The sequence below is a fragment of the Elaeis guineensis genome, chromosome 10 (genome assembly GCF_000442705.2).
Source record: "Elaeis guineensis isolate ETL-2024a chromosome 10, EG11, whole genome shotgun sequence".
Classification (NCBI taxonomy): Eukaryota; Viridiplantae; Streptophyta; class Magnoliopsida; order Arecales; family Arecaceae; genus Elaeis; species Elaeis guineensis.
This window is the reverse complement of record NC_026002.2, coordinates 29,111,813-29,132,571: the sequence shown is the minus strand read 5'-3', so window position 1 is coordinate 29,132,571 and position 20,759 is coordinate 29,111,813. Positions and strand designations below refer to the sequence as shown.

At 36.4% G+C, this 20,759-nt stretch overlaps 2 protein-coding genes across 4 annotated transcripts; both read right to left on the bottom strand.

Moving 5' to 3' along the window:
* Positions 1 to 242: 242 nt before the first annotated feature.
* Positions 243 to 6,035, bottom strand: LOC105052582 (transcription initiation factor TFIID subunit 13). 3 transcript variants are annotated; one of them, XM_010933435.2, is made up of 6 exons: positions 5,840 to 6,035; positions 5,323 to 5,428; positions 3,790 to 3,827; positions 2,873 to 2,932; positions 1,591 to 1,665; positions 243 to 642 (listed from the first exon to the last, which is right to left on the bottom strand). In XM_010933435.2, the coding sequence occupies exons 2-6, from the start codon at positions 5,423 to 5,425 to the stop codon at positions 532 to 534; spliced, it is 387 nt and encodes a 128-aa protein (XP_010931737.1). In that variant the 5' UTR covers positions 5,426 to 5,428; positions 5,840 to 6,035; the 3' UTR covers positions 243 to 531. The 3 variants fall into 3 exon arrangements, with proteins under 3 accessions (XP_010931737.1, XP_010931738.1, XP_073100536.1); XM_010933436.4 differs by having other exon boundaries at positions 5,738 to 6,022; XM_073244435.1 differs by lacking the exon at positions 5,840 to 6,035 and adding an exon at positions 5,653 to 5,689.
* Positions 6,036 to 8,272: 2,237 nt separating this feature from the next.
* Positions 8,273 to 19,485, bottom strand: LOC105052581 (dnaJ protein ERDJ3B). Its single transcript, XM_010933434.4, has 10 exons — positions 19,243 to 19,485; positions 18,986 to 19,134; positions 18,669 to 18,795; positions 16,076 to 16,190; positions 15,570 to 15,686; positions 15,263 to 15,349; positions 11,836 to 11,895; positions 11,679 to 11,756; positions 8,908 to 8,979; positions 8,273 to 8,821 (listed from the first exon to the last, which is right to left on the bottom strand). The coding sequence occupies exons 1-10, from the start codon at positions 19,311 to 19,313 to the stop codon at positions 8,657 to 8,659; spliced, it is 1,041 nt and encodes a 346-aa protein (XP_010931736.1). The 5' UTR covers positions 19,314 to 19,485; the 3' UTR covers positions 8,273 to 8,656.
* Between the last annotated feature and the right edge of the window lie 1,274 nt (positions 19,486 to 20,759).

The window sequence follows — 20,759 nt, the reverse complement described above, 5'->3', positions numbered from 1 at the left end:
ATTACCGTTACCAATTTCCCTATCCACTCGGCTTCAAACACCTGCCAACTTCAAGTTCAGAGAGGATCCTATTTTCTAACAGATATCATGCATGGTATGAGTAAGGAATAAATAGTATTCTGCAGCAAGTTAATGGCTCAGCCAATCCAATCAAGAAAAGGAGAGTATTGAAAATCTAGGAGGGAACGAGTAATTACAGTTTAGCACATATTCTCAAGGTGCTAACTAAATAAAACAGGAGCTGAAACCCAAAAAGTTGAATATATATATATATAAAAGAAGAATTTCAAGATAAGTAGAATCCTGCGTTTAGCAAAGGATGATGATCCTGTTTATCACACAAAAAATAATGTAAATGACCAAAATATCAGCCGTCTATTTTACAAGGGGGAGGACATGAAGAACAATAAAGGCTCAGCAATTGAAGCGTCCCATCATAACTCAAGAGGCTACTTGCTATTGTGGCCAAGATAGCTGAATGATACAGCTGAATACAATCCTGGGACAAGATCGCCAGCGAAGCCATCAACTTCAATCAGCAGTTGCCAGATTCTCTTCACTTACATCAAAAGCTTTCCTTGCCTGCTTAAGCTCTTCATTCATTGACAATAATTCAGTACATCGGTGGAGCTTTGGCAAATCCTGTTAATGAAAAAGATACAGAAGCAAAAACAGGTCAACATTGTAGGGAGCGGAAGGTTTTGTAGATCAACTAACGTAGCAAAACTAGTCGCAATATCCATCACAGAAATGCAATATTTTTAGGTTATAATTGAACAAAAAACAGCAAAACATATAAGAGAAAAGGGTCCGAAAGTGATCTTTGCAGTGATGTGGTAGGCAAGAGTAGTTGCAGAGTGGCAGACATAGATGACTACATACTAAATAGTACTTAGGTGGCCAATTATAAATAACATACAATAGGTTCAGCCTAAATTGCTGCCTGTAATTCAGGCTCCATATCACCCAAGATAAACGAGTTGAGATTTCAGTTCCGGAAGAATCTTTTCTTAAGGTTTCTTCCACCCTGCTTTGGAAAGAGTACTGGCACTCAGTTTCAGACTACTAAACTGTTGCTGTGTTTTAAGCATTCGATAGAAGGATCAAATTCCCATCCATATAAGATAGAAGAGTTATTTATTATCAAGTGGCCTTCTGTCCAAGGGTCTAATGTCCCCTTGGCCTGTACTCTGTGACAAGTCACATCATGCCAATGTATGCTGCATTCTCAGATATTTTTTTCACTAAATGCAATCTGGCAAAACTCAAGCATGGCGAATTGACTGCTAGAAGGGTGACTGTGCAAATGTGTACTTGCATAGGCATCTATAAAAGAAAATGTGTTCATACCAGCCCCACCAGACAATTTTAATAACAAGGCCCATGTAAATAGCATTATGGAACGTTGATGCTGCATAACTCATGTAATTTCATACACAATCCACATGCTTTGGTATCAACTTAGATGCATTATCATGAGTACTTAATGGAGATGATGTTTTTAAAATGACCGAATCATCCCAGAAATGTACAGGTAGAGCATAAATACAAGCGCATTAAATATATCCTAAGAACTGCAGCAACTTGTACCTTACGAATTAGATATAAAAAATCCTCAGTCAAGAGCTTTCCCCTCTTTGATCCTTTATCTTGAGCTTTATGCACCTGAGAGAAGTTCATGCAGTTGAAAGTTATGAATGAGTAACATCATTCCCTTAGGCAGATAGAAATTTTCAAAACAAACAAAAGAGCAGTAACATATATGCAACTAGCAGTATTGATCAAATTAAACGTTTGAGCACATTTATAAAGCATTGACAGGTCTTGGAGCTCCTACCAAATGTTCCTATCTAGACAACAGTGAGTTCCTTGTGCACATGAACCCAGGGGTGCGGTGGGCTCTCATAATTTGGAATTTACACTTCCATTAAGCTATCTTTTTTGTTAACAGCAATGAAACCGTTTGTGGGTTTCCTCTTAAGATATTCACCGCAGTGAATCCTTAAGTGCCCAACTGCTTATATTAGCAACACAAAGATAAGCAAGGTGAACCTCCAGAAAGAGGGCACATTGAGTTAAAGCTATGGCATCTATCTGTGCTTCTTGGAAATTTGTATCATAATTCAAGAAGCATGGAACAAGGTCTTTGACAGTTAGGAGAGGAATTATGAACAAAATTGTAAGATCCAAGAACATCTGGACACAAGTTTTGCAACATGAGGCATCCATGTACATTCTTTAAAGCCAGGCATGCTTAACTGATTTGTTTTCCCTCTAGTCAATGGCTGATGTTTGGGGCCAGCAAGAACTAGCTCCCAAAGCTTCCTGAATCCTGAGTTTTAAAAAATTTAGTTCACTAATCTTAATTGGAGGTGGTCCAAAAGGCTTAAGTCTATGGGGGAAGAGACAGTCCTACCACTCCATTTTTGCAATTATTCTTACAGATTAAGCATGCCCACTGGTGCCACAATCTTTTTACACCATTCTGTTTTTCCAAATAAAACACGCACATGTATGGGATTACCATTTTGTATGTCAAGTTTCCTGAACAATTATAGGTAGTTGAATTTGCCTTTCTATTTCAGCTGGAACCTGATGACCATATGCCTCATGACTTCTAAATAAAGCCTGTCATATGACAAGGACAATTGCCCCAAGATAATCAGACATCAAAATAAAAGCGATTGGATTCTTTTAAATATGACAGAATTTTTCTTTTAATCATCTCCTAAATCCCACATGAGGTTTCCATGATACTGAAAGTGATCAATTTTTAATCCATGGGCAGTCGACAGCCAAGAGCTTTATCTAATTTTTCTTTTTTATTTTTAATTGATAAACGCAAAAAAAAGTAGGTGAGAACCACAATTACCAAATCAGTGATATACTCCACAACGATGTCCTCCACCAGTGCAACTGTTTCCGGAAGTGGCTGCAAAACCAACAAAAGGCTATAACTTGAGCAACAAGGCGCTAACAGCATACAATCAGTTTAGGTGACAACCAGAGGGTATTAATACATTGAACACATAGTAGCACCAAGAATTAGGCATCAGATATCACATCCTTTTAAAATGTTGCATCACTATCAATAAACCAGATGCAGGTAATCAAATAACATCTGTTCTTGATTAAATGTAGGCATAATACATCGAACTTAGACAGTCTTGAAACAAAAATTGAGTCACCGCAAATTGTTTAACCATGATGTCCATAGACAATATATACTTCTAAAAATGATAATTATTTTTATAAAATGAAGACAAATTTTCTAAAAATCCAAATAGTAGTTTGAGAATAAATGCAAGGGTGACAGATGGCCAGCAGATTTGTCATTTCCAATTTTCTTTTTGCCCCCCCTTGAATGTGGTGTCTTGTTAATTGTTCTTCATATGTAATTCAATGCACAGGCTGATGCAGCAGTCATCTAAGACCAGCTGTTAAGCAACAAAGAAGGCTGCTACAAGTGCAAAAGCAGCTCTTCATATGCCTAATGCCATGATGATTCCATTTTAAGATGATTCCAAGAGGCATCCTAATGCACATCAATGTTGTGAATCAAAAGTAAGTTTTTCTTTTAACTGTAATCCTTTATCTACTCAGGATGCCCTTAATTTAACAAATGTAGGCGTGATCTTGACAGTTTTTAACTCTTGAAAATGATAAACAAGTTGTCCATAAGCTCAAAGTTAAATTGTAAAAATAAAAAACAATAGATTGATTGTCATCAGTCAATAAGAAAGATAAAGCAGAGTATATTATTTGTTGTGAAAGAATAGAAATACTTACATTGGGATCATCCCCAAATCCATACATCATGTGTTGCACTACAACATCAACAAAGAAGATTTAGATTAGTCACAATGGACATGACTTTCGATTTTGCATATGATGGCATAAGTTTTATGTAACCATAAGGCTAAACATTTTTCAGCAGTGTCAGCAAAGAACAGCGCCCTTCTTTTGTTTCAAGTATTAACTGGCAGGGACACTTTATGTATTACATGCTGCCATAAAATGTTTTCTAAATTTCCAAGTTTAAAAATATTTCTAAAAATAACTTCATATTGTTTATTAAGCACAAAATCATCGATAGAATTGCAGTGGTGTCAATACTCGAAGGTCAGACCTGGGCCATACATATGCAAAATTAGACATGAAGTTTGACCTGGAAGCACATACAGTCTAAACTCAAATAAACCCAGGCCCTGGACACTTTGATGCTGAAACAGTTATATTTGGAGGATAGATGACTATAAGCCTTTTTCTTTCACAAAACCATAACAGACTTTTCAGCTGTTAGTCATCAATATTTTATCTTGGTTTTTGCATATATTGAAATCAAGCACAAAATGTATTGTGGTAAGAGGCATGATGAATTTTCATATCACTCACAGAGCAGCCAAGCAAAGCAAATCCGAGGAGCAGAAGTTTTTACCTATGCAACAGCTATGGAGAATATCATAACATACAGTTACTACAAAAACTGTATCCCAGTGGATCTCTTAATCCAAGAGCTTGTCCTTGTATTCAAAATATAGCAAAACTGCTACCCACTCGCTTCTCCATTGAAAGGTGTAGGAGAAGTTTTTCTGGTTTTCTGAACAGAAGTAAATTTTTGGCAATTTTAATAGGAAGCTTTGGTTTTGATGGTTTAGGGGATCTGTAAGAGAGAAATGAAATACTCCTTAAAAACTAGAATTAATTTTAAATCTTGCACTCATATTTGACATACAAAGAGGATTATCGATTTTTGATTACACCTTTAACTATCTGGAAAATGAAGCTGGAACAATGCTGAGCTTCTTCTATAATCATCCATACCTCTCTGTCTGATAGGTGGGCTCTCTCCTTAAGGAACCTCGTTTTCAATTTTGATGGGTATTTACTGTGTGACCCAAAAGCTTTCAAAATTAGCAATTTTCCAACAGATTGTGATTGTTTCATCCCAGTGCTGCATAACATGGCTGTTTCCTTAACTGGCTGATCCAAAAGATTCGACTGTAGCAGCTATATGAAGGATGATAATGTGAGGTTTCTTTCAACAAAAATCATTCTTTGAATCAAATTTCCATACCTTTCCATTCTTCTAAAAATGAAATCCTTTTATTAGCACAAGCTAGTCAGCAGCACAAATGATTCTAGATTCTCAAAAAATTTAGAACTAGTTCTTATGCATCCAATGAGTACCAGGTATAAAATAGCTAGCACAATAATGAAGACAAACAAAGACCACTAAGAGAGCTGATATCCTTTCAAGAATATACAAGCAGTGTCCCAACCAAAAATAAGTGAGAAAGAACCAAAAAGCATCAATCTTACAATCTTTCTGAAAGACCCCACGCTTGCGCTTAAAAGAAGCTTCAGAGGGCTGAGATGATCCCACCCTCGGCTTCGCCGGGGGCCCTGAAGAAGAATTGTGCATCACCTGAATTCCACAGCAATCTCCAGCATTAACACATAAGTATGTTCCAAAACAACATACCTTTACGCAAAATAATCGAGAATTGATTCCAAATTAGATGAAAGGCAGATAAAACAACGATGGAGGTGCGACAGAAAAATAACGATAAACATCAATTCTTGTGGATTGAAAAAGAAGGAATCGATGATTCCGAAGCCCTAGCTCATGATTTTGTTATATCTACTGACATCGTCATCTTTGTTTTTTCGAACAATTCCTCTTTCTCCATCAATGGATCCAAAAAGGCGGAGCAGGGAAGGGTTGAGTCCGAACCCTTAGGGCGGTAGTAGCGGCGATCGGAAGCGGAGAAGGGCGGCGGGAAGGCAGGATTGGAAAGGCACGGAAAGGAATAAAGAGAAGAGAGCATAAGAATACCTCGAGGCGGCGGTGGCCGGTGGGCGGCAGGTGGCGGAGAGGGAGAGAGTGACGCTCGGAGGGCAGAGACTGGACCGTCCTACTTGGGCCTCGGTGCGACCGGATACCATGTCCTTGCTTGAACCGAGAAATTCTTTGCGCACCGCCCGCGGTGCAGAAAATGAGCGCACCGCTTCGGCCGGATCATGCGGCCATCATCCAATATATATTTAATATTTATAATTTATAAATTTATTTTTTATTTAAAATTTTAAATAATAAAAAAAATTTTGAATGCATTCCCAATAAATTATCTTTTTTTTTACATATATATTTAATATTTATAATTTATTATTATTTTTTTAATTTTAAATGATGATATTTTTTTCTAAAAAATTTATGATATATTATGTTAATATTATGATATTTTATATTAAAATTATAATTTTCTGTATAGGATATTATAATTTTTTCACAGAATGTCATAAGGAAGAAGGATATTTTCATCATTGAAAAATTAATATAATTTTTTAATTTTCATCATAAAGAAGGAAAGATATCTGTGCCGCATCAATTTTTTAATGACGAAAATATTTTTTTATAATATTTTATAAAAAAAAATATGACATCCGTATAGGAAACCATAATATTAAGATGTCATAAATATTTTTAAAAAAAATATTTATATCATTTAAAATTTTAAATAAAAAAATAAATTATAAATATTAAATAAATATTATATATATGTTGAAAAATGATAATTACATGGTTCGATGAAATGATATATTGCACATCAAATTTTCTACACTACGGACAATGCACAAAAAATTTTATGAACGTATAATTATTTACTTTCTTAATTATTGGACTCTAAAAAAACTATATCAACAGCAATCGCTCGGGTTATATCTTTCATGCAAAATAATGATTGATTTTTTTTTTCACGACATCAGCCATTGAAAGTTCAATCTCTTTCTTCATTCTGTGCAATCCAATGATTAATGTATGAGTGAAGGAGAATCGAAATCACTGGAAAGTCCGCTCAATTGGAAAACATTGTGGAAAAATATTTTAATTATGTGGTTAGATCTTCAATGTTAGCTATTTTTAATTTTTCTTATTATCACTGGGATCACCCACTGCACATATCTAAAAATGCTCCAGAAGCCATCATCCATCTTCACAAGTCTCCAAGTGACCACTTAACAATCCAATGATAGATTCGTACGAAAGAAGGTGATCCCTCTTTTGGTAAGAAAGCGATAATCTCGATCCGTAATACAAAACTTATTGGCTCTACTGATACGAGAGAGAGAGATAGAGAAATTGTCTTAATGGATTTAGAGGGCGTTTGGTATGGATGATCCATTCAGGATCAAAGATAATGTAGATGTAATAAGATCACTGTGTTTAGTTGTACCATGATGATCCTATATGACGGTGATCATTCCCACTCCTCAAATAACCGTCCAACGCGATGATAAGAAATTTATTCATAAGGATAGATATCCAACATCACTCCATCACCATAATTTTATATTAAAATATATTAACCAAAATATCCACACGAGTACTTGAAATGTCATCTCTCCGAAAAAAAAAAAAATCCCATCATGCTGATTAGAAAGAGAAAATTCTCAAAAATATACCAAACAAATAGTTTGTACATGTTCGAAAATTTTGACCATTGCACTACGACAAACTAAATATAATTATCTTAGATCACTAAAAATTAAATTATATTAAGATTTAGATGATCAGTGATCTTAGATCACCATGATGATCCAAGTTGGATCACCAAACACCCCCCTTAACACTTTCCAATAAGATTTAAATTTCATGAGACGGGACGCAGGATATTTCACAAGGACTTAAATCCTTCCTTCCCCGTAATAACCCATAGCAACAAAGGAAGCAACATTTGCATGGCATATGAGAGCATGCTTACGAAGGAAAGAAGGTTTGCAGGCACAGCGGATGAAAGAAAGAAGGCTTGTCAGGGTTCTATCTCAAAAAATACAGTAACAGCTGCCAGCTCTACGACAGTCAAAAGAAGACATCGTTCCACTCGGGTTTCTTTTGCAAAACTTCCAAACAGATTGGATTTTATATCTTTCTTTTATTGGACTCCCAAAGGGATCAAACTTTTATCACTTTCTTCTTTCTTCGCTTGAAGAATTATTACCTGCGTCCGGTTGCTAATGCAAATAAAAGATGTGGTGCGAACAAACAAAGACTGAAGAACGAAATGCCAAAAAGCAGCAACAAACATATCCAAAGCGCAAAGGAGACATAATCAGATCATGATCGACCATATCACCACAATTGATAAATTCCGCATCTTCTACTTCCATCAGTAAGCTTTTTAAAAGGAAAAACAAAAAGAAAAAAGAATAAGCAGGTATATAAAAGTTTACCGGCAGGGCAAGCATTAAGAATAACGATAAACATATGTAATAAGAAAAATAATAATTCATAATTTTTTATATATTTTGGAAGCAGTGCGAATACAGTTTCTCTCATAGTAACAGAATTACATAATCAAAAATGATTCTGTAATATGTTTTTCTTTCCCCCTGGTTGAGGCAAGGGAGAGAGATCTGGATCAGATAACAATTAATCAGTTTGCTTTTTCTAAACTACATCTATTGCCCAATAAAGGGGGGGAAGAAAATGGGGAGGTGGTCGCACCCCAGGGAAGCAGCTAGTAACAAGAATTACAGTAAATGACATCATTCAAACAGGATCCATGTGGGAAAATTCCAGGGGTTGTACACCTTTCAATCAACTCTAGTCATATTACAAGGAAGAACAAGTTATAAACCAACAGAGACAATGCTAGCTTCCAGAAAGAATTGCCTTGATTTTAGTTTTCTGATCTTCAGTTAGTGACTTGGGGAACAAAACTTCATATGTGACATACAAATCTCCCTTCTTTGAACTTAGGTGCAAAGGCATGCCTTCCCCCTTGAACTTCCTCACCTCTTTAGGTTTAGTGATACCCTACATATTTCACCAAATCCATTTTAAAAAGTGGAGGAAAAATGACAAGTTCATATGACTGAACAAGATCATGATTATTTGCAGACCTTTGTGCCGATTTCCACTAAATGTTCATCAAGATGTTCGATGGTCTTTTCCAAACCAACAAGAGCTTGGACCTGAAATAAGCAGGGAGTAAAGAGATCGACATTATATATGAAAACCAATAAATTGATTAATAAAGAAGAATAAATATTGCAGGTTCAGACGACTATAAAAAGCTTCCTTTAATCTGCAATGTTGAAAAACCAAGCACAATAAGTTGTGGCCATCCATTCTATAAACTGATATAGCTCCAAATGTCAGACTTGGGAAAAAAAGCACTATTTTCTCTCATTCTTCCGAAGTTTATTTATCACAGAAACAGTAAAAGGTATGTGATTTAGTATCCATCTAACAAATGTCCTTCACCAAAATTATCTTATAAATTTAGGATGCAACTCTTTGGAGGAATCACTAGAGTTGCATGACTCTAGTTCTTCATCCCACTTAATGGAATCTGAAATTCACCCAAAGTTACAAAAAGAACAAAGAACACAAACATTAATCACTATCAAAGTAAAAGCTAGTACATGAGAATCATAAAACCAGACACATTGAGATAGGTCAAAAGGCTGTTAAGGCTGAGATACTGAAGTTTCTATGGAAGATTTCAGCTCATTACAACTTATCACTAATACAATGTTCACTAAAAGTTGTTGCACATACTTCTAAAAGCTTTAGAAAGTGAAACCTATTAAGGATGGAGCTAAAACAAACACAATTCTAGATGTACCTCCTATCCTTGTTATTGTTGTATATAGACATAAATGAAAAGCCACTTCAATTGTTGACAAAAGTAGGCAAGTTTAAGGGGTAGATGGCTAGTGTTACAAGCAAGGTTTCGAGTTTCAACCAGTTTCGGTCAGCCTCAGCTGGTTTCCATCAATTTTCGCCATAAACGACCAGAACTGTTGTTCTTGTTTTTTTTAAAAAAAATCCTTTAAAGAAGTACATATTCTTACTATTTTATAAAATTCATTGATTCATTAATATGTCCATTCAATCACACATTTATTCATTAAGAAATCAATTATCAGGCATCAGCACATTTATGTCATCTGAAATTTGAAACATTGCAACATATCTTAGAAGTGCTGCAGAACGGAAGGAATAGAAAAAGAAGGGGTGGTCAGGCTTGGTAAAAAGGAATACCCTTCCTTTTTCTTTTCTTTTCTTTTTTTTTCTTCTTTTTTTTTTGCTTTTTTTATCTCTACCTATATCAATTTGTTTGTTGATAGCATGTGGTGATTGATAAACGAAGGGCTACCTGTGAGCATTATTAAGGATCTTAGGGTAGGGCTTGTAAATGGTGTGTAGTGTCTATATTCCAAGTTTCTTACTGAATAGATAGGCATTGTTTGAGTAGTTTGAAGATTAAATGTTCAAACTTCAAAAGGGGCAAAAAATCTATGAGAGGAAATTATGAAAAAGTATAAGAATTTTCAGCCTAAAACCACCCAAGCTGCACAAATTATGGTTGCAACTGACTCAAAAAAAATAAAATGATGAAAAATAAATTATCTTAGTTTCTTTTATTTTCTTATTTTTCTATTTTTAAGTATCTTTCTTGACTTCTTGATTGAAACTCTGAAACTTGGAGTGAAACTACCAAAAGCGAAACTCTACTTGGGGGACTGAAATCAAGTCCTAAAACATTGATTACAAGCAGATTTCAAGCCTAAAGATTATGAAGTGTTTAGTATTTCTTAATAAGTGACATAAACAGAATCTTGAGAGGTATAAATTTGATGAAATTCATGGTTCATGACAAACCAATAAAAAAGAACACAATGAGACAAGCATCAGAAAATCCCTGGAAGTCAAACTTCACCAAGGAAATTCTATTAACAATTTACAAGGTCAAATCTGCAGGCACTCTAGTCTATAGATGTCTGTCTCACAATCCTAAAGCAATTCACTACTCTACAATCACCCGATCAACCAAAAGAAGAAAGTTTTGTCAATATGAAAGAAAATACCAGAAGCACCCCCTCCCTCCCACCAAAAAAGGAAAAATTACATAAGAAAACAAGAGCATAAAAGAACATGATACCGTAGGTTTCCCCTTAAGTTTTCTCACTACCAGTACAGAACATGCACAACAATGCAAAGCCATGTCCTGTTCATTTGGGATAACACATAGGAATATGAGGGCTTATAAAACTGATCCCTTGTACTAAGAATTGATGCAGGACATAGATCTGGTAATATGTTGACTAATCAATGCATGCAAGCACAGATACATACTTCTATTCAGGACTGCCCAATATGAAGTATTGCCATGGTTGTATATGCAATTAAACTATTTGTCCACATAACAATATTAATTTTCTGGAAAATATTCTGGAAGAAGGCTATATTCATAGAAGATTTCTGTATTGAGAGCAACCTCCTTCAAAATGTTAGCAGAAGTTTGTGTCATGATTGGAAGTTTGATTTTGAAAGCTAGCAACATAAGAAAAACAACCCAATTGAGTAATTTGCATCAGGAAATAAATAGATGATATCAAGGATCACTTCAAAATCCATTCTCTCAGTTGACAAGAGCACACAATCCAGACAACCCAGTCACTGTGGTTGTAAGAACTAGAAGGAATCATCAGTTCAAGCTAGATTGCAATTGTAGTAGCAGCACACAGTTACAGGTCACCACAAAATACTAACTAGAATTTATAAAAACAAGTAAGCTAGTCTTACGAATCACAGCAGTAAAGGTTGTTAGCAGAAATAAATCTTAGTCAAAGAAGAGAGGACAAAATTGAAGAGATGATGTTACCAGTGAAATTGTCACAGTTGCATGCAGGTCATTGCCTTCTCTTCTGAAGCGCACATGTGGTGCTGTTCGGATCCTGAACTGCTCATGAAAATGACTGGTTTAAATAATGAAGTAGATTTACAGTGGTAAATTTCATTATTTTTGGGGGCGGGGATACCTTCAGATCTCCAGCTTCACCATCAATTTTGGGTTCGCCATCCTCATAAAAAAGCAACTCCTGTGCAAGGTTTAGATAATTTTACTGATGAGTTACAAATAAACTGAAGAAGGAAAGCATATATTATTCTATTGTATTTGTGGTGCAACAAGTCTGAATTAGTTCAGAACTGCAGAAGACCAAACATAACTTTTAGTTGGTCACTCAGGAGAAACAAGGGAAGAATATCCTAAACATATCACAGAACTTGGAGTGACTCTATGCCAACACCATGAAGAAGGCATAGGATTCGCAAAATAACGTTCAGCACTCAGATGAGACATAACTAATCTGAAGGAAACAGAAAAAACCAAAATATGCATAAAGAAGAAACCTAAAATGAAAGCCTGAAATAATGTAACTAGCACAAAAATTGATAATAAACACCTATGTTACACAAATCAGGGATAATCAAAATGACTTTGTGTTGCACAGAAGTTGCATGCATTTCAATGAGCACATTCAACTAGTGATGCAGGTCTGGCAAGGGTCATCTAACCCATTACTACATAATTTCCATCTAATGCCTCACTGGTTGCAAGTCACAACAGTGTGACAAAAAACACATTATGACAGGGAAAAGAAAAAACAAGGATTTTAAGGTTGATAAGACTCGAGTGCAAGATCAAAGAGACAGGTTCAAAGTTTAAACACAACTTCATTTTGACTAAAATGTAACAAAAGAAACATGTCTTCTAGGCATCACAATAAAGCAAACATCATTTAAATGATGGAGGGAAGGACCAAGAAATCTAATATATGGGGCACCAAAAGAATGATATGAACGCAACAAAAAGTAATGGCAAGAAATAATCCATCATCATCATATATTTGCATAAAGGTAGTAAAGGAGACTTTCTAGTAACAAAATAATGAACCAAACTGTCTAAATTTCTTTCTAGAGTGTGAGCTGCAAGATTTTGTTTTAGTGTACATTGCAGGACAAGTATAAAGGCCACAAGGGAGACCATTCTGATAATGACAATGAAGAAAACTGTTTATGTTTTTTCTTTCATTAATTGCAAGCTAGAAGATTTTATTTTAGTAGTATGTTGAATGATAGAGAACACACGCATGCATCCATGCATGAACGTACACTAGCATACGCACACAACATACCATGGCACACCTGTACATAGATTTACTGTATGCACATCAGACATATGCGCACATGTTCAAACCAATGCAGAAACACAGATACGAATAAGGCACTTGCTTCAATCCTAATAAACGAAAGATTGACTGATAGCTTTCAATAATGTTACGGTATTATATTGAAACACTTATGGTAATACAATACGTCTAGAGAACAGCTTTACCTGACCTCACATGCACTCAAAGAATTCTAGTTTCTCCAATCTAAACCTCAACTTGCAATCCTTGTTTTATTCGTATGGTTTTGGCCTTACAGACCTAACTAGAATTCAATTGACCACTATCTGCCTAATAAGAATTATATTTGGTGCCTGGTACTTCCAAACAACAGAAGTGTTTACTAGTAACCTAACAAGTCTATCACTAACATAGAATTCCATACTAGCCCGGACCGGCCGGTACACTCCGTACCAAGCTGGACCGATAGGAAATCAGGACGGTTCGGCCAAGAAAAATGGTACACCAGAGAGAGAGGGAAAGAAAGGAGGGGAGAGAAAGAGGAGGAGAGGGACAGAGAGCACGACGCCGTCGGAAGCCGGCGGTGGCCCATTGTGGCCACTGGAGATTGGTGGTGGCCACCGGAGGACCGCAGAAGCCTCTGCGGCTCGATGTCGCCTGATAGAGCTTTTAAACAAGCAAGAAAGAGAGAGAAGAGAGAGAGCGATCGTACCAATGGGAGAAGTAGATGGCGAAGGAGCTGCCGGAGGACGCTGGGTGACCACCGTGACCATCGGATGGCAGAAAATGCACAGACAGAGTCGCGGCTGTAGAACAAGAGCGACCGCCCCTGCTCACTCATCGATTTTTTTAAAAAAATATCGATGAATAGTGAAGCGAACAATTGGTTTGCCGACTTTACTTTTTAAGAATTTTTTTAAAAAAATTTAAAAACAGTGAAGTCAGCAATAAATTTGCCGGCTTCACCGTAATCCATATTTTTTAAAAAAAATCTGTAAAACAAGGACGATCGCCCTTGTTTCACGCCCGCGGCACCGCAGGTGTTGAGTGCGCCATCCAACGGCCAACTGGAGCCCCTCTGGCGGCCTCTTCGACGGCTTTTCCTCCCTCCTTTTCTTTCTTTCCCCCCTCTCTCTATCTGTCTCTTTTTCTCTTTTCCTCCTCCCGATTCGATTCTTTTGCTCCGTGTCGGTTCGCGCCGGTTCAGTCGAATACGGATCCATACCATCGGCCGGCTGGCACATATTCTAATACCGAGTCCGCGAACCTTGATCACTAAAATAGCAAGAAAAAAAGAGATCATCATACTTTCTAAATCTTCCAAAGAAATAGAAGATAAGATATTTTTCACTCAAAATTGAAAGGGAAAAGCATGACAGCGACATGTTAATTTCACTGTTGGCATCATGACCAAATAGCACGAGGGAGGAGATGCAGAGGTAATCTATTGCGGAACTAAGTAGAGCTGCATAACCGCATTGGCTTTTAGGAAGAATCCATTCTTCTTCTTTGTAATGTCAACACTACTAAATCCAAGAAGCTTCCTTTTTCTTTAAAGCCTAATGGGGAATGGTGAACTGACAAATTTTCGAATATCTCATATTTTTTTTATTTTCTTCTTTACTTGCTGAAATCTCTACATGGATGCACTTGTTTATGCATGGAAATAGGTAGGCTAGGAATAAAATAACTTGCACAAAATATTCCATCTATAGGTAGCCTAATACTCTAATAGAAAGTGGAGACAACTAAAAAATCCCATTTCAATAGAAATGTTCAATAAATCCTCCCACCCATCTGGACAGATTAGTTGACAATCCAGATAACCGTGAGCTGAAGTGTGGATCAAGAAGGGCATTTAGAAATTAAGTAACATCTCCGGATGTTCAGAAGGCAACTAAGACTTCTGCATTCAGTGCAAACTGTAAATCAATTGTGAATGTGCACGGAATCAGTGAATGTTTAATTAAATAAAACATCCAAGAAAATATCCAAAACCTGAATAATGTTTGAAAAGAATGTGATGCAATGACCATTGGTATATATAACATAGTAAAACTAGTAGAGAGTCATAAGGTTCAAGCACTTAAGTAACCTGAGAACATCCATGAAGATGCATCCACTTGATGCTACTAAAAAGTACCAAGACCTCAGATGTATCTTGGAGTAAGCAGCAGTCAAGACATATAGAAAAAATTGCCCCATGAAGGCTTTATTTGGAATGATGATAATCTATATAGAAAATTTTGGTTGATTTTGAGGCTTAGCAGCTTACTTGTCCATCTTGCATCCCCTTTTCAATATCAACAGTGATGAAATAACCTTCTCGCTCAAACTTCACATTGGGACATTGCTCACAGACCTGAAAAGAAACATTTGAAATTGAAACAAAACTTCCATTTGGACACATTCTGAAGGTGATTTTTTTTAAGAATAAAAGTTCATATAGTTATTTATCCCTATCAGTGCACTTTCAAGTGACATCAAAAATAAAGAGGGCCCAAACTGCTGCTTATTTGAATGAAGTCTCATCCACACATCCCAGAGCTAGCTATCGAGATATTTTTTGAGAGAGAAGGAACCTGTTCTGTCATCTGCTGAAACATTCCTGGACCAATTTGTCTATGATAAACTTCATTCCTGCAGTTGCAGCGCCTCTTGCCAGGGGCTGGCTTTATGGTATTTTTCTCCCTCCAAACCTATAAGATATCCCATCAAAGAAGATGAAGTAGGGTGACTGGAAATCATAAGAAACAGACAGCCTCAGAACTACTTTCCTCTGGTTCATAGTATGCAAAAATCAATTTAAATTATGTTCCAAGATATAGTTCAGTTATAAACTAGGAAAGCAAGAGGAAGAAATGTCAAAACTCGAAAAGTCATCATCTTGAACAACAAGATACCACCCACAAAATTACAGTGGCACGATTCACATGAGGCACTGGTTTAAAAAAAAATGACATTTAACGCACAGAAAGTAACTTCAAAATGAAAATTGAGACAATTTTAACTAGCAATGAAGTTTGATCAGCAAAAGAAGTTTAGATCATGAACAGCCTTAAGAAAATTATGAAGAGAGTAAAGTTACCCTTAGTGAACCTCCCATATATAAATCTTCTAGTGTGGCATCCAATTCAACAACTACATCATCACCTTTTGCTATCACCTCTTCCTCCTCTTGTGCCATACCACCTCCAAAGAAACTGAAAGAAACCTTATATGTAAGCAATGCCAGCACTGCTTGATTTATAATTAGGGAAGCAGATACAAATTCATGTAATTTATATAACATGATAAAACTAACAATATTCACTGAATGAGATCATGCACGAATGCAACACTTAGAAAGAAATCATATCAAATGCACTGCAAAAGGCAGGTAATGTATGATGTATCAATGCAATTATGCATATGCAAGATGGCTTATTGCAAACACATTAACAGACAGGCAACAATCAGCACAGAAGTAGCTGTAAATATTGAAAGAGCGGTATAGAGGAAACAAGATTGTGAAAAACGACCTAACAAAAAGGAGCGTGAAAAGGAAAATAGTCTAAAAGCAGCAGAAAGAATTGATATTCAATAATAAAACCATCTTAAAAAATCTCAAGTATGAGATATATAGAGACTTGCAAGCATATTGGTCAAATTGTCTAGGTGACCCAGAGAAATCGACCTTGCGATCACCCACAAAATTGCCTTGATGACTAGATTATCACCTGGGCACCAGACACCATAAAAAGTCACTCATGCATTCAATGATTCAATTAAATGACTTAGTATATTCAGATTTAAACTATTTCAATATATCAACATTTGCACGTATCTAAGGCTTACAGGCTGGACATTAACAATTAAATTTGCAAGACATTTTAGTTTATGAATTTATAACATATTTGATGAAAATAACAAATGAAAAATATCTATAGTTATTGTCTTAGCTCAAGTCGTTAAGCCTGTCAAGCTTCCTCAGGCATCCATCTTTTTGGAAACTGGAGCCATGGTCTAGGTTTTTGAATGGTATACCTTTTCCAGTCACTTGTTTAACACTTCAACTTATAGTACTTAGGTTTTTGTTTGTTGGCATCATATGCCATATAAGAAACATACAAGAAAAGGCTTTAACACATATGCATGCATGCGTATGTATATACTTATATTTTATATATTCGCATGTTCATAAGTTCATCTGTACTTACATATCTTTTGGTTCAATGTATGTTATATATACATGCAATTACAACCACCCTCCCCTGCATGTACATTTTTTTTTGTGTGTTTATATATAAAAATATATATGTGCAAATATATATAAGTATGTATGTTGTGTGTGCGCGCACGCGAATGTATATAAGTGTGTATCTTGTGTCTGCGCACGTGCACAAATGTATATAAGTATGTATGCTGTGTGTGTATGTGTGCGTGTGCGTGTGTGTGCATGCACGTGTGTGTGCGTGTGTGTGTGTGTGTGAGACTGTACATATGTATGTATCAGGGTCCTTCTGAGGCTTGTCTAGCCATCTTCAGAGACCTATCTAACACCTTGACTGCCACCCAGATGCCTGGACAACCACCCGCAAAAATAATCCAGCAACCCATGATTCCTAAGATATTTATATAACATGACATCAAGTTAAACAGTTCATCCAAAATCAATTTGTCCCTTACTACAGGCAGGGATCATGTTTAAACATAGACAACCAGAAGGAATTAGTTGAACTTGCGAATTTGATTTTGAAATCAAGACTGGCATGTATTGCGTTTTACAAATAGACCCATCCATAAGTAGAAAGATGCCCTCTGTGTCCTCAACTGAATGTTGATGTTGTCTTCTTCTCCATCACTAGTTCAGGAATGTGTTGGCAGTGGTTACCATGATTCTGCAAATCCATGTCCTCCTCGGAATTCTAAAAAGGGACTTGTGATGGTCGAAATCAACAAGCCTAAAGAGCCATAAAGCTATACAACGTGAAACTGTAGTTGTGTGAATTTGATCTCCCTAATTATCATGGACTGAAACTAGGCCAGATGTGCACTTAATGGGTTTTATCACGTGCCACTCATCAAGCATGTTACCGGGCTGCTTCTTAAAAGCAATCAACAATGAACAAAGGTGTCAAGCACACTCTTGAACCATGCTTCTGCCTAGATTTTGTAAGCTGGATATTGGGAACCTTAAAGATGACAATTTTAGTCAGGATTTATCATAATTATCATCCATTGTCTCGTCAAAGACATGTCAGAGTGACAGGACATCATCATTTTTTCCTTCTCTTTTTTCTTTACCGATTCTCATTCTCAGAAGCAATACAGAAGCTTCTTTCTCACACTAATTAATGATGTTTTCAATCTCTAGTTAATAGTTCAGCATGATAAGCCAATGAATGCATGATGGAGGAGCATGGGAAGCAAGATTTAAGCATTAATCTAAGATGTGGACACACAAATTTAAGATGTGTTGTCAATCCTTGTCTGTTCTTGTGTGACTGTGTCTGTATGTGAAATGTGAATGAGTGGACAAATGGATATAATATTGACCCCAGTAAATTAAGTGATCAGGAGAACAACAATTAAAGCAATCTTAGTGTCTCTCAAAATTATTATCAGTTTGTATTGCCTTTGAGTTCCCTTTAAATTTTAATAAAATCGTGGACAATCTCGAAAAGGAAATATAGTCTTACCTGTTAAAAATGTCTTGCATGTTCATCCCGCCACCCCCTCCTCCACGGCTGGCATGCTGCTTCACACCCTCTTCGCCGTACCGGTCATATATACTCCTCTTCTCACGATCCGACAGCACTTCGTATGCTGAAAAAACGTAAATTTAGGCCAAAAATATTAGATTTTGAGTACAAAATCTATGAACTTTTGTTAGTTTATGAGGAAAAAAAGGGGAATGAAATCCTTAGGCAACAGAATTTAGATTAGCTTTAAGAGGAGGAAGAGAAAAGGAACTGATCGCCATTGCAGTCCACTGAACATAAAACTTGATTCATACCATTGTTTATCTCCGCGAATCTCTTGTTTGCGTCTTCGTTCCCGGGATTCTTATCGGGATGATACTTCAGAGCCAGCTTCCTGTAGGCCCTCTTGATCTGCTCCTCCGAAGCTCCCTTCGAAACTTGCAAAACATCATAATAGTTCTTCCTATAATCCCAAAAGCCACAGAAATAGAGGAAAATCTATCAAAATCCAAAGCGATTCGAACCCAAACTGTTCAATGAAAAAAAAAAATCAAGAGGGACCGAATTGTACCCTCCGAGGGCGGCGAGAACGTGTGATAGAAGGAAGACGAGGAGCAGAAGCCACGTTCTCGGCAGCGCCATCGGAGCCGTGGAGGAGCTCCGATCTAAGAAATCCGGGAATCGACTCGATGGTTATGAATCGAGAATTTGAGGCTTCTCGGTCGAAATTAGGGTTCGCAAAGGAGTCCAGATCGCATCTCTCCAGTCTCGGCCACGAGCTCCTCCACCCTCCTTTCAGGAACGGCTTAAGAAACCGAAGGCGTCAACGAGCTGGTCTTCGCAAACCTTCATCCCCGGAAACGAACCAATGAGAGCAAAGGTATTCGGTGTCATCACCAATAGAAAATGGAAACGTGGAGACTGGAGAAGCTTTTGATGTTCCCTGGTCCTCAAGCTGGTCCGACGGGCAGAGATTCGCCCGGCTCCGGAAGGGTGCGCGTGGTGACGAACGTATTCAATATGGAATTCGGCAAACGGATTACCGTATCCAGTATACTGATACACGCCCTCTCCTAATCACAGATTAACGGGAACTAAAATAGATGTTAGTTGCGTCTGGCCAGAAGATGCCCCATAATTATAGGGATAGTCTCTTTCTAGGGTGCTACTGTTGTGAGCAAGAGCTCATGGCTCAGCATCGTGACATATTATCCATTTTAGCTTATAGGTATCATAATTTTGTCTCTCAAAAATTATCTAATATAGAAAAAATAACCACTTTCTATATAAATTAGAGTTTCTTTTGACTCACAATCAATGTAGAACTAATGATATCTTTCATTCTATATCACAACAGATGTGTTTCTATTCAATCATTTATTTTGCCTCACAAAAGACATGATAATAGAAAAATTACATAAGGGTATCCATCAAAAGCAAAGACATTCCTTAAGAAATTGTATCCGTCATTGACACATGGTGTCCTCTTCAAGCACCATAACACTAAGCAATATCATCAAAGTGTGGAGTTCGGATCAGATAGATTACAGTGAGCTCCATAATTAAAATTGAAGAGAGTATCATGTCTCTACCATCATAGTTATGAATAATAAAATAGTGCTCTAATGAGAAGGCTTTATCAATCATCAGAATTAATTTTAAGATTTATTTTTTTATTGGATTGTTAATTCTGATGTTATAGGAAAAAGAGCTATGAGTTGGTTATCATCTACACATTTCTTTCTTAAACTTTTGTATATATACCTCCTCTGTTTGATGGAAAGATATTCACAGCTTAAAAGAGATGAAAAATATATGAAAAATATGTAAAAAGGTTATCCCTATTTATGATATGTCTTGTTTCATCAAATGGGTCAAATTTTAAGAAAATTATATTATCGTATATAAGAGAAAAATATGCTATAAATATTTTGTTTATCAAAATTCTTAATCAGACTGCTATTGGATTTAGTTAAAAAATTTGCTCGATGATAAAATATTAAGAACTATGAAGTGGAACATTGATAGCTAGAAATATGCTTATTTTTTGTACGAATTAGGTTTTGAAACATTTTTGTTTTCAATGGT

What these genes read in the sequence shown, in the direction of transcription:
- LOC105052582 (XM_010933435.2), bottom strand. Translation starts at nt 5,425, where the DNA reads ATGCACAATTCTTCTTCAGGGCCCCCGGCGAAGCCGAGGGTGGGATCA. An exon ending in TGGGGTCTTTCAGAAAGATT is followed by an intron (nt 3,828 to 5,322) that starts GTAAGATTGATG and finishes TTGATGTTGTAG; the next exon opens with TGCAACACATGATGTATGGA. An exon ending in TGGAGTATATCACTGATTTG is followed by an intron (nt 1,666 to 2,872) that starts GTAATTGTGGTT and finishes AACTTCTCTCAG; the next exon opens with GTGCATAAAGCTCAAGATAA.
- LOC105052581 (XM_010933434.4), bottom strand. Translation starts at nt 19,313, where the DNA reads ATGGCGCTGCCGAGAACGTGGCTTCTGCTCCTCGTCTTCCTTCTATCA. An exon ending in AGGGGATGCAAGATGGACAA is followed by an intron (nt 11,896 to 15,262) that starts GTAAGCTGCTAA and finishes AACCTTGCACAG; the next exon opens with GAGTTGCTTTTTTATGAGGA. An exon ending in TAGTGGAAATCGGCACAAAG is followed by an intron (nt 8,822 to 8,907) that starts GTCTGCAAATAA and finishes TGAAATATGTAG; the next exon opens with GGTATCACTAAACCTAAAGA.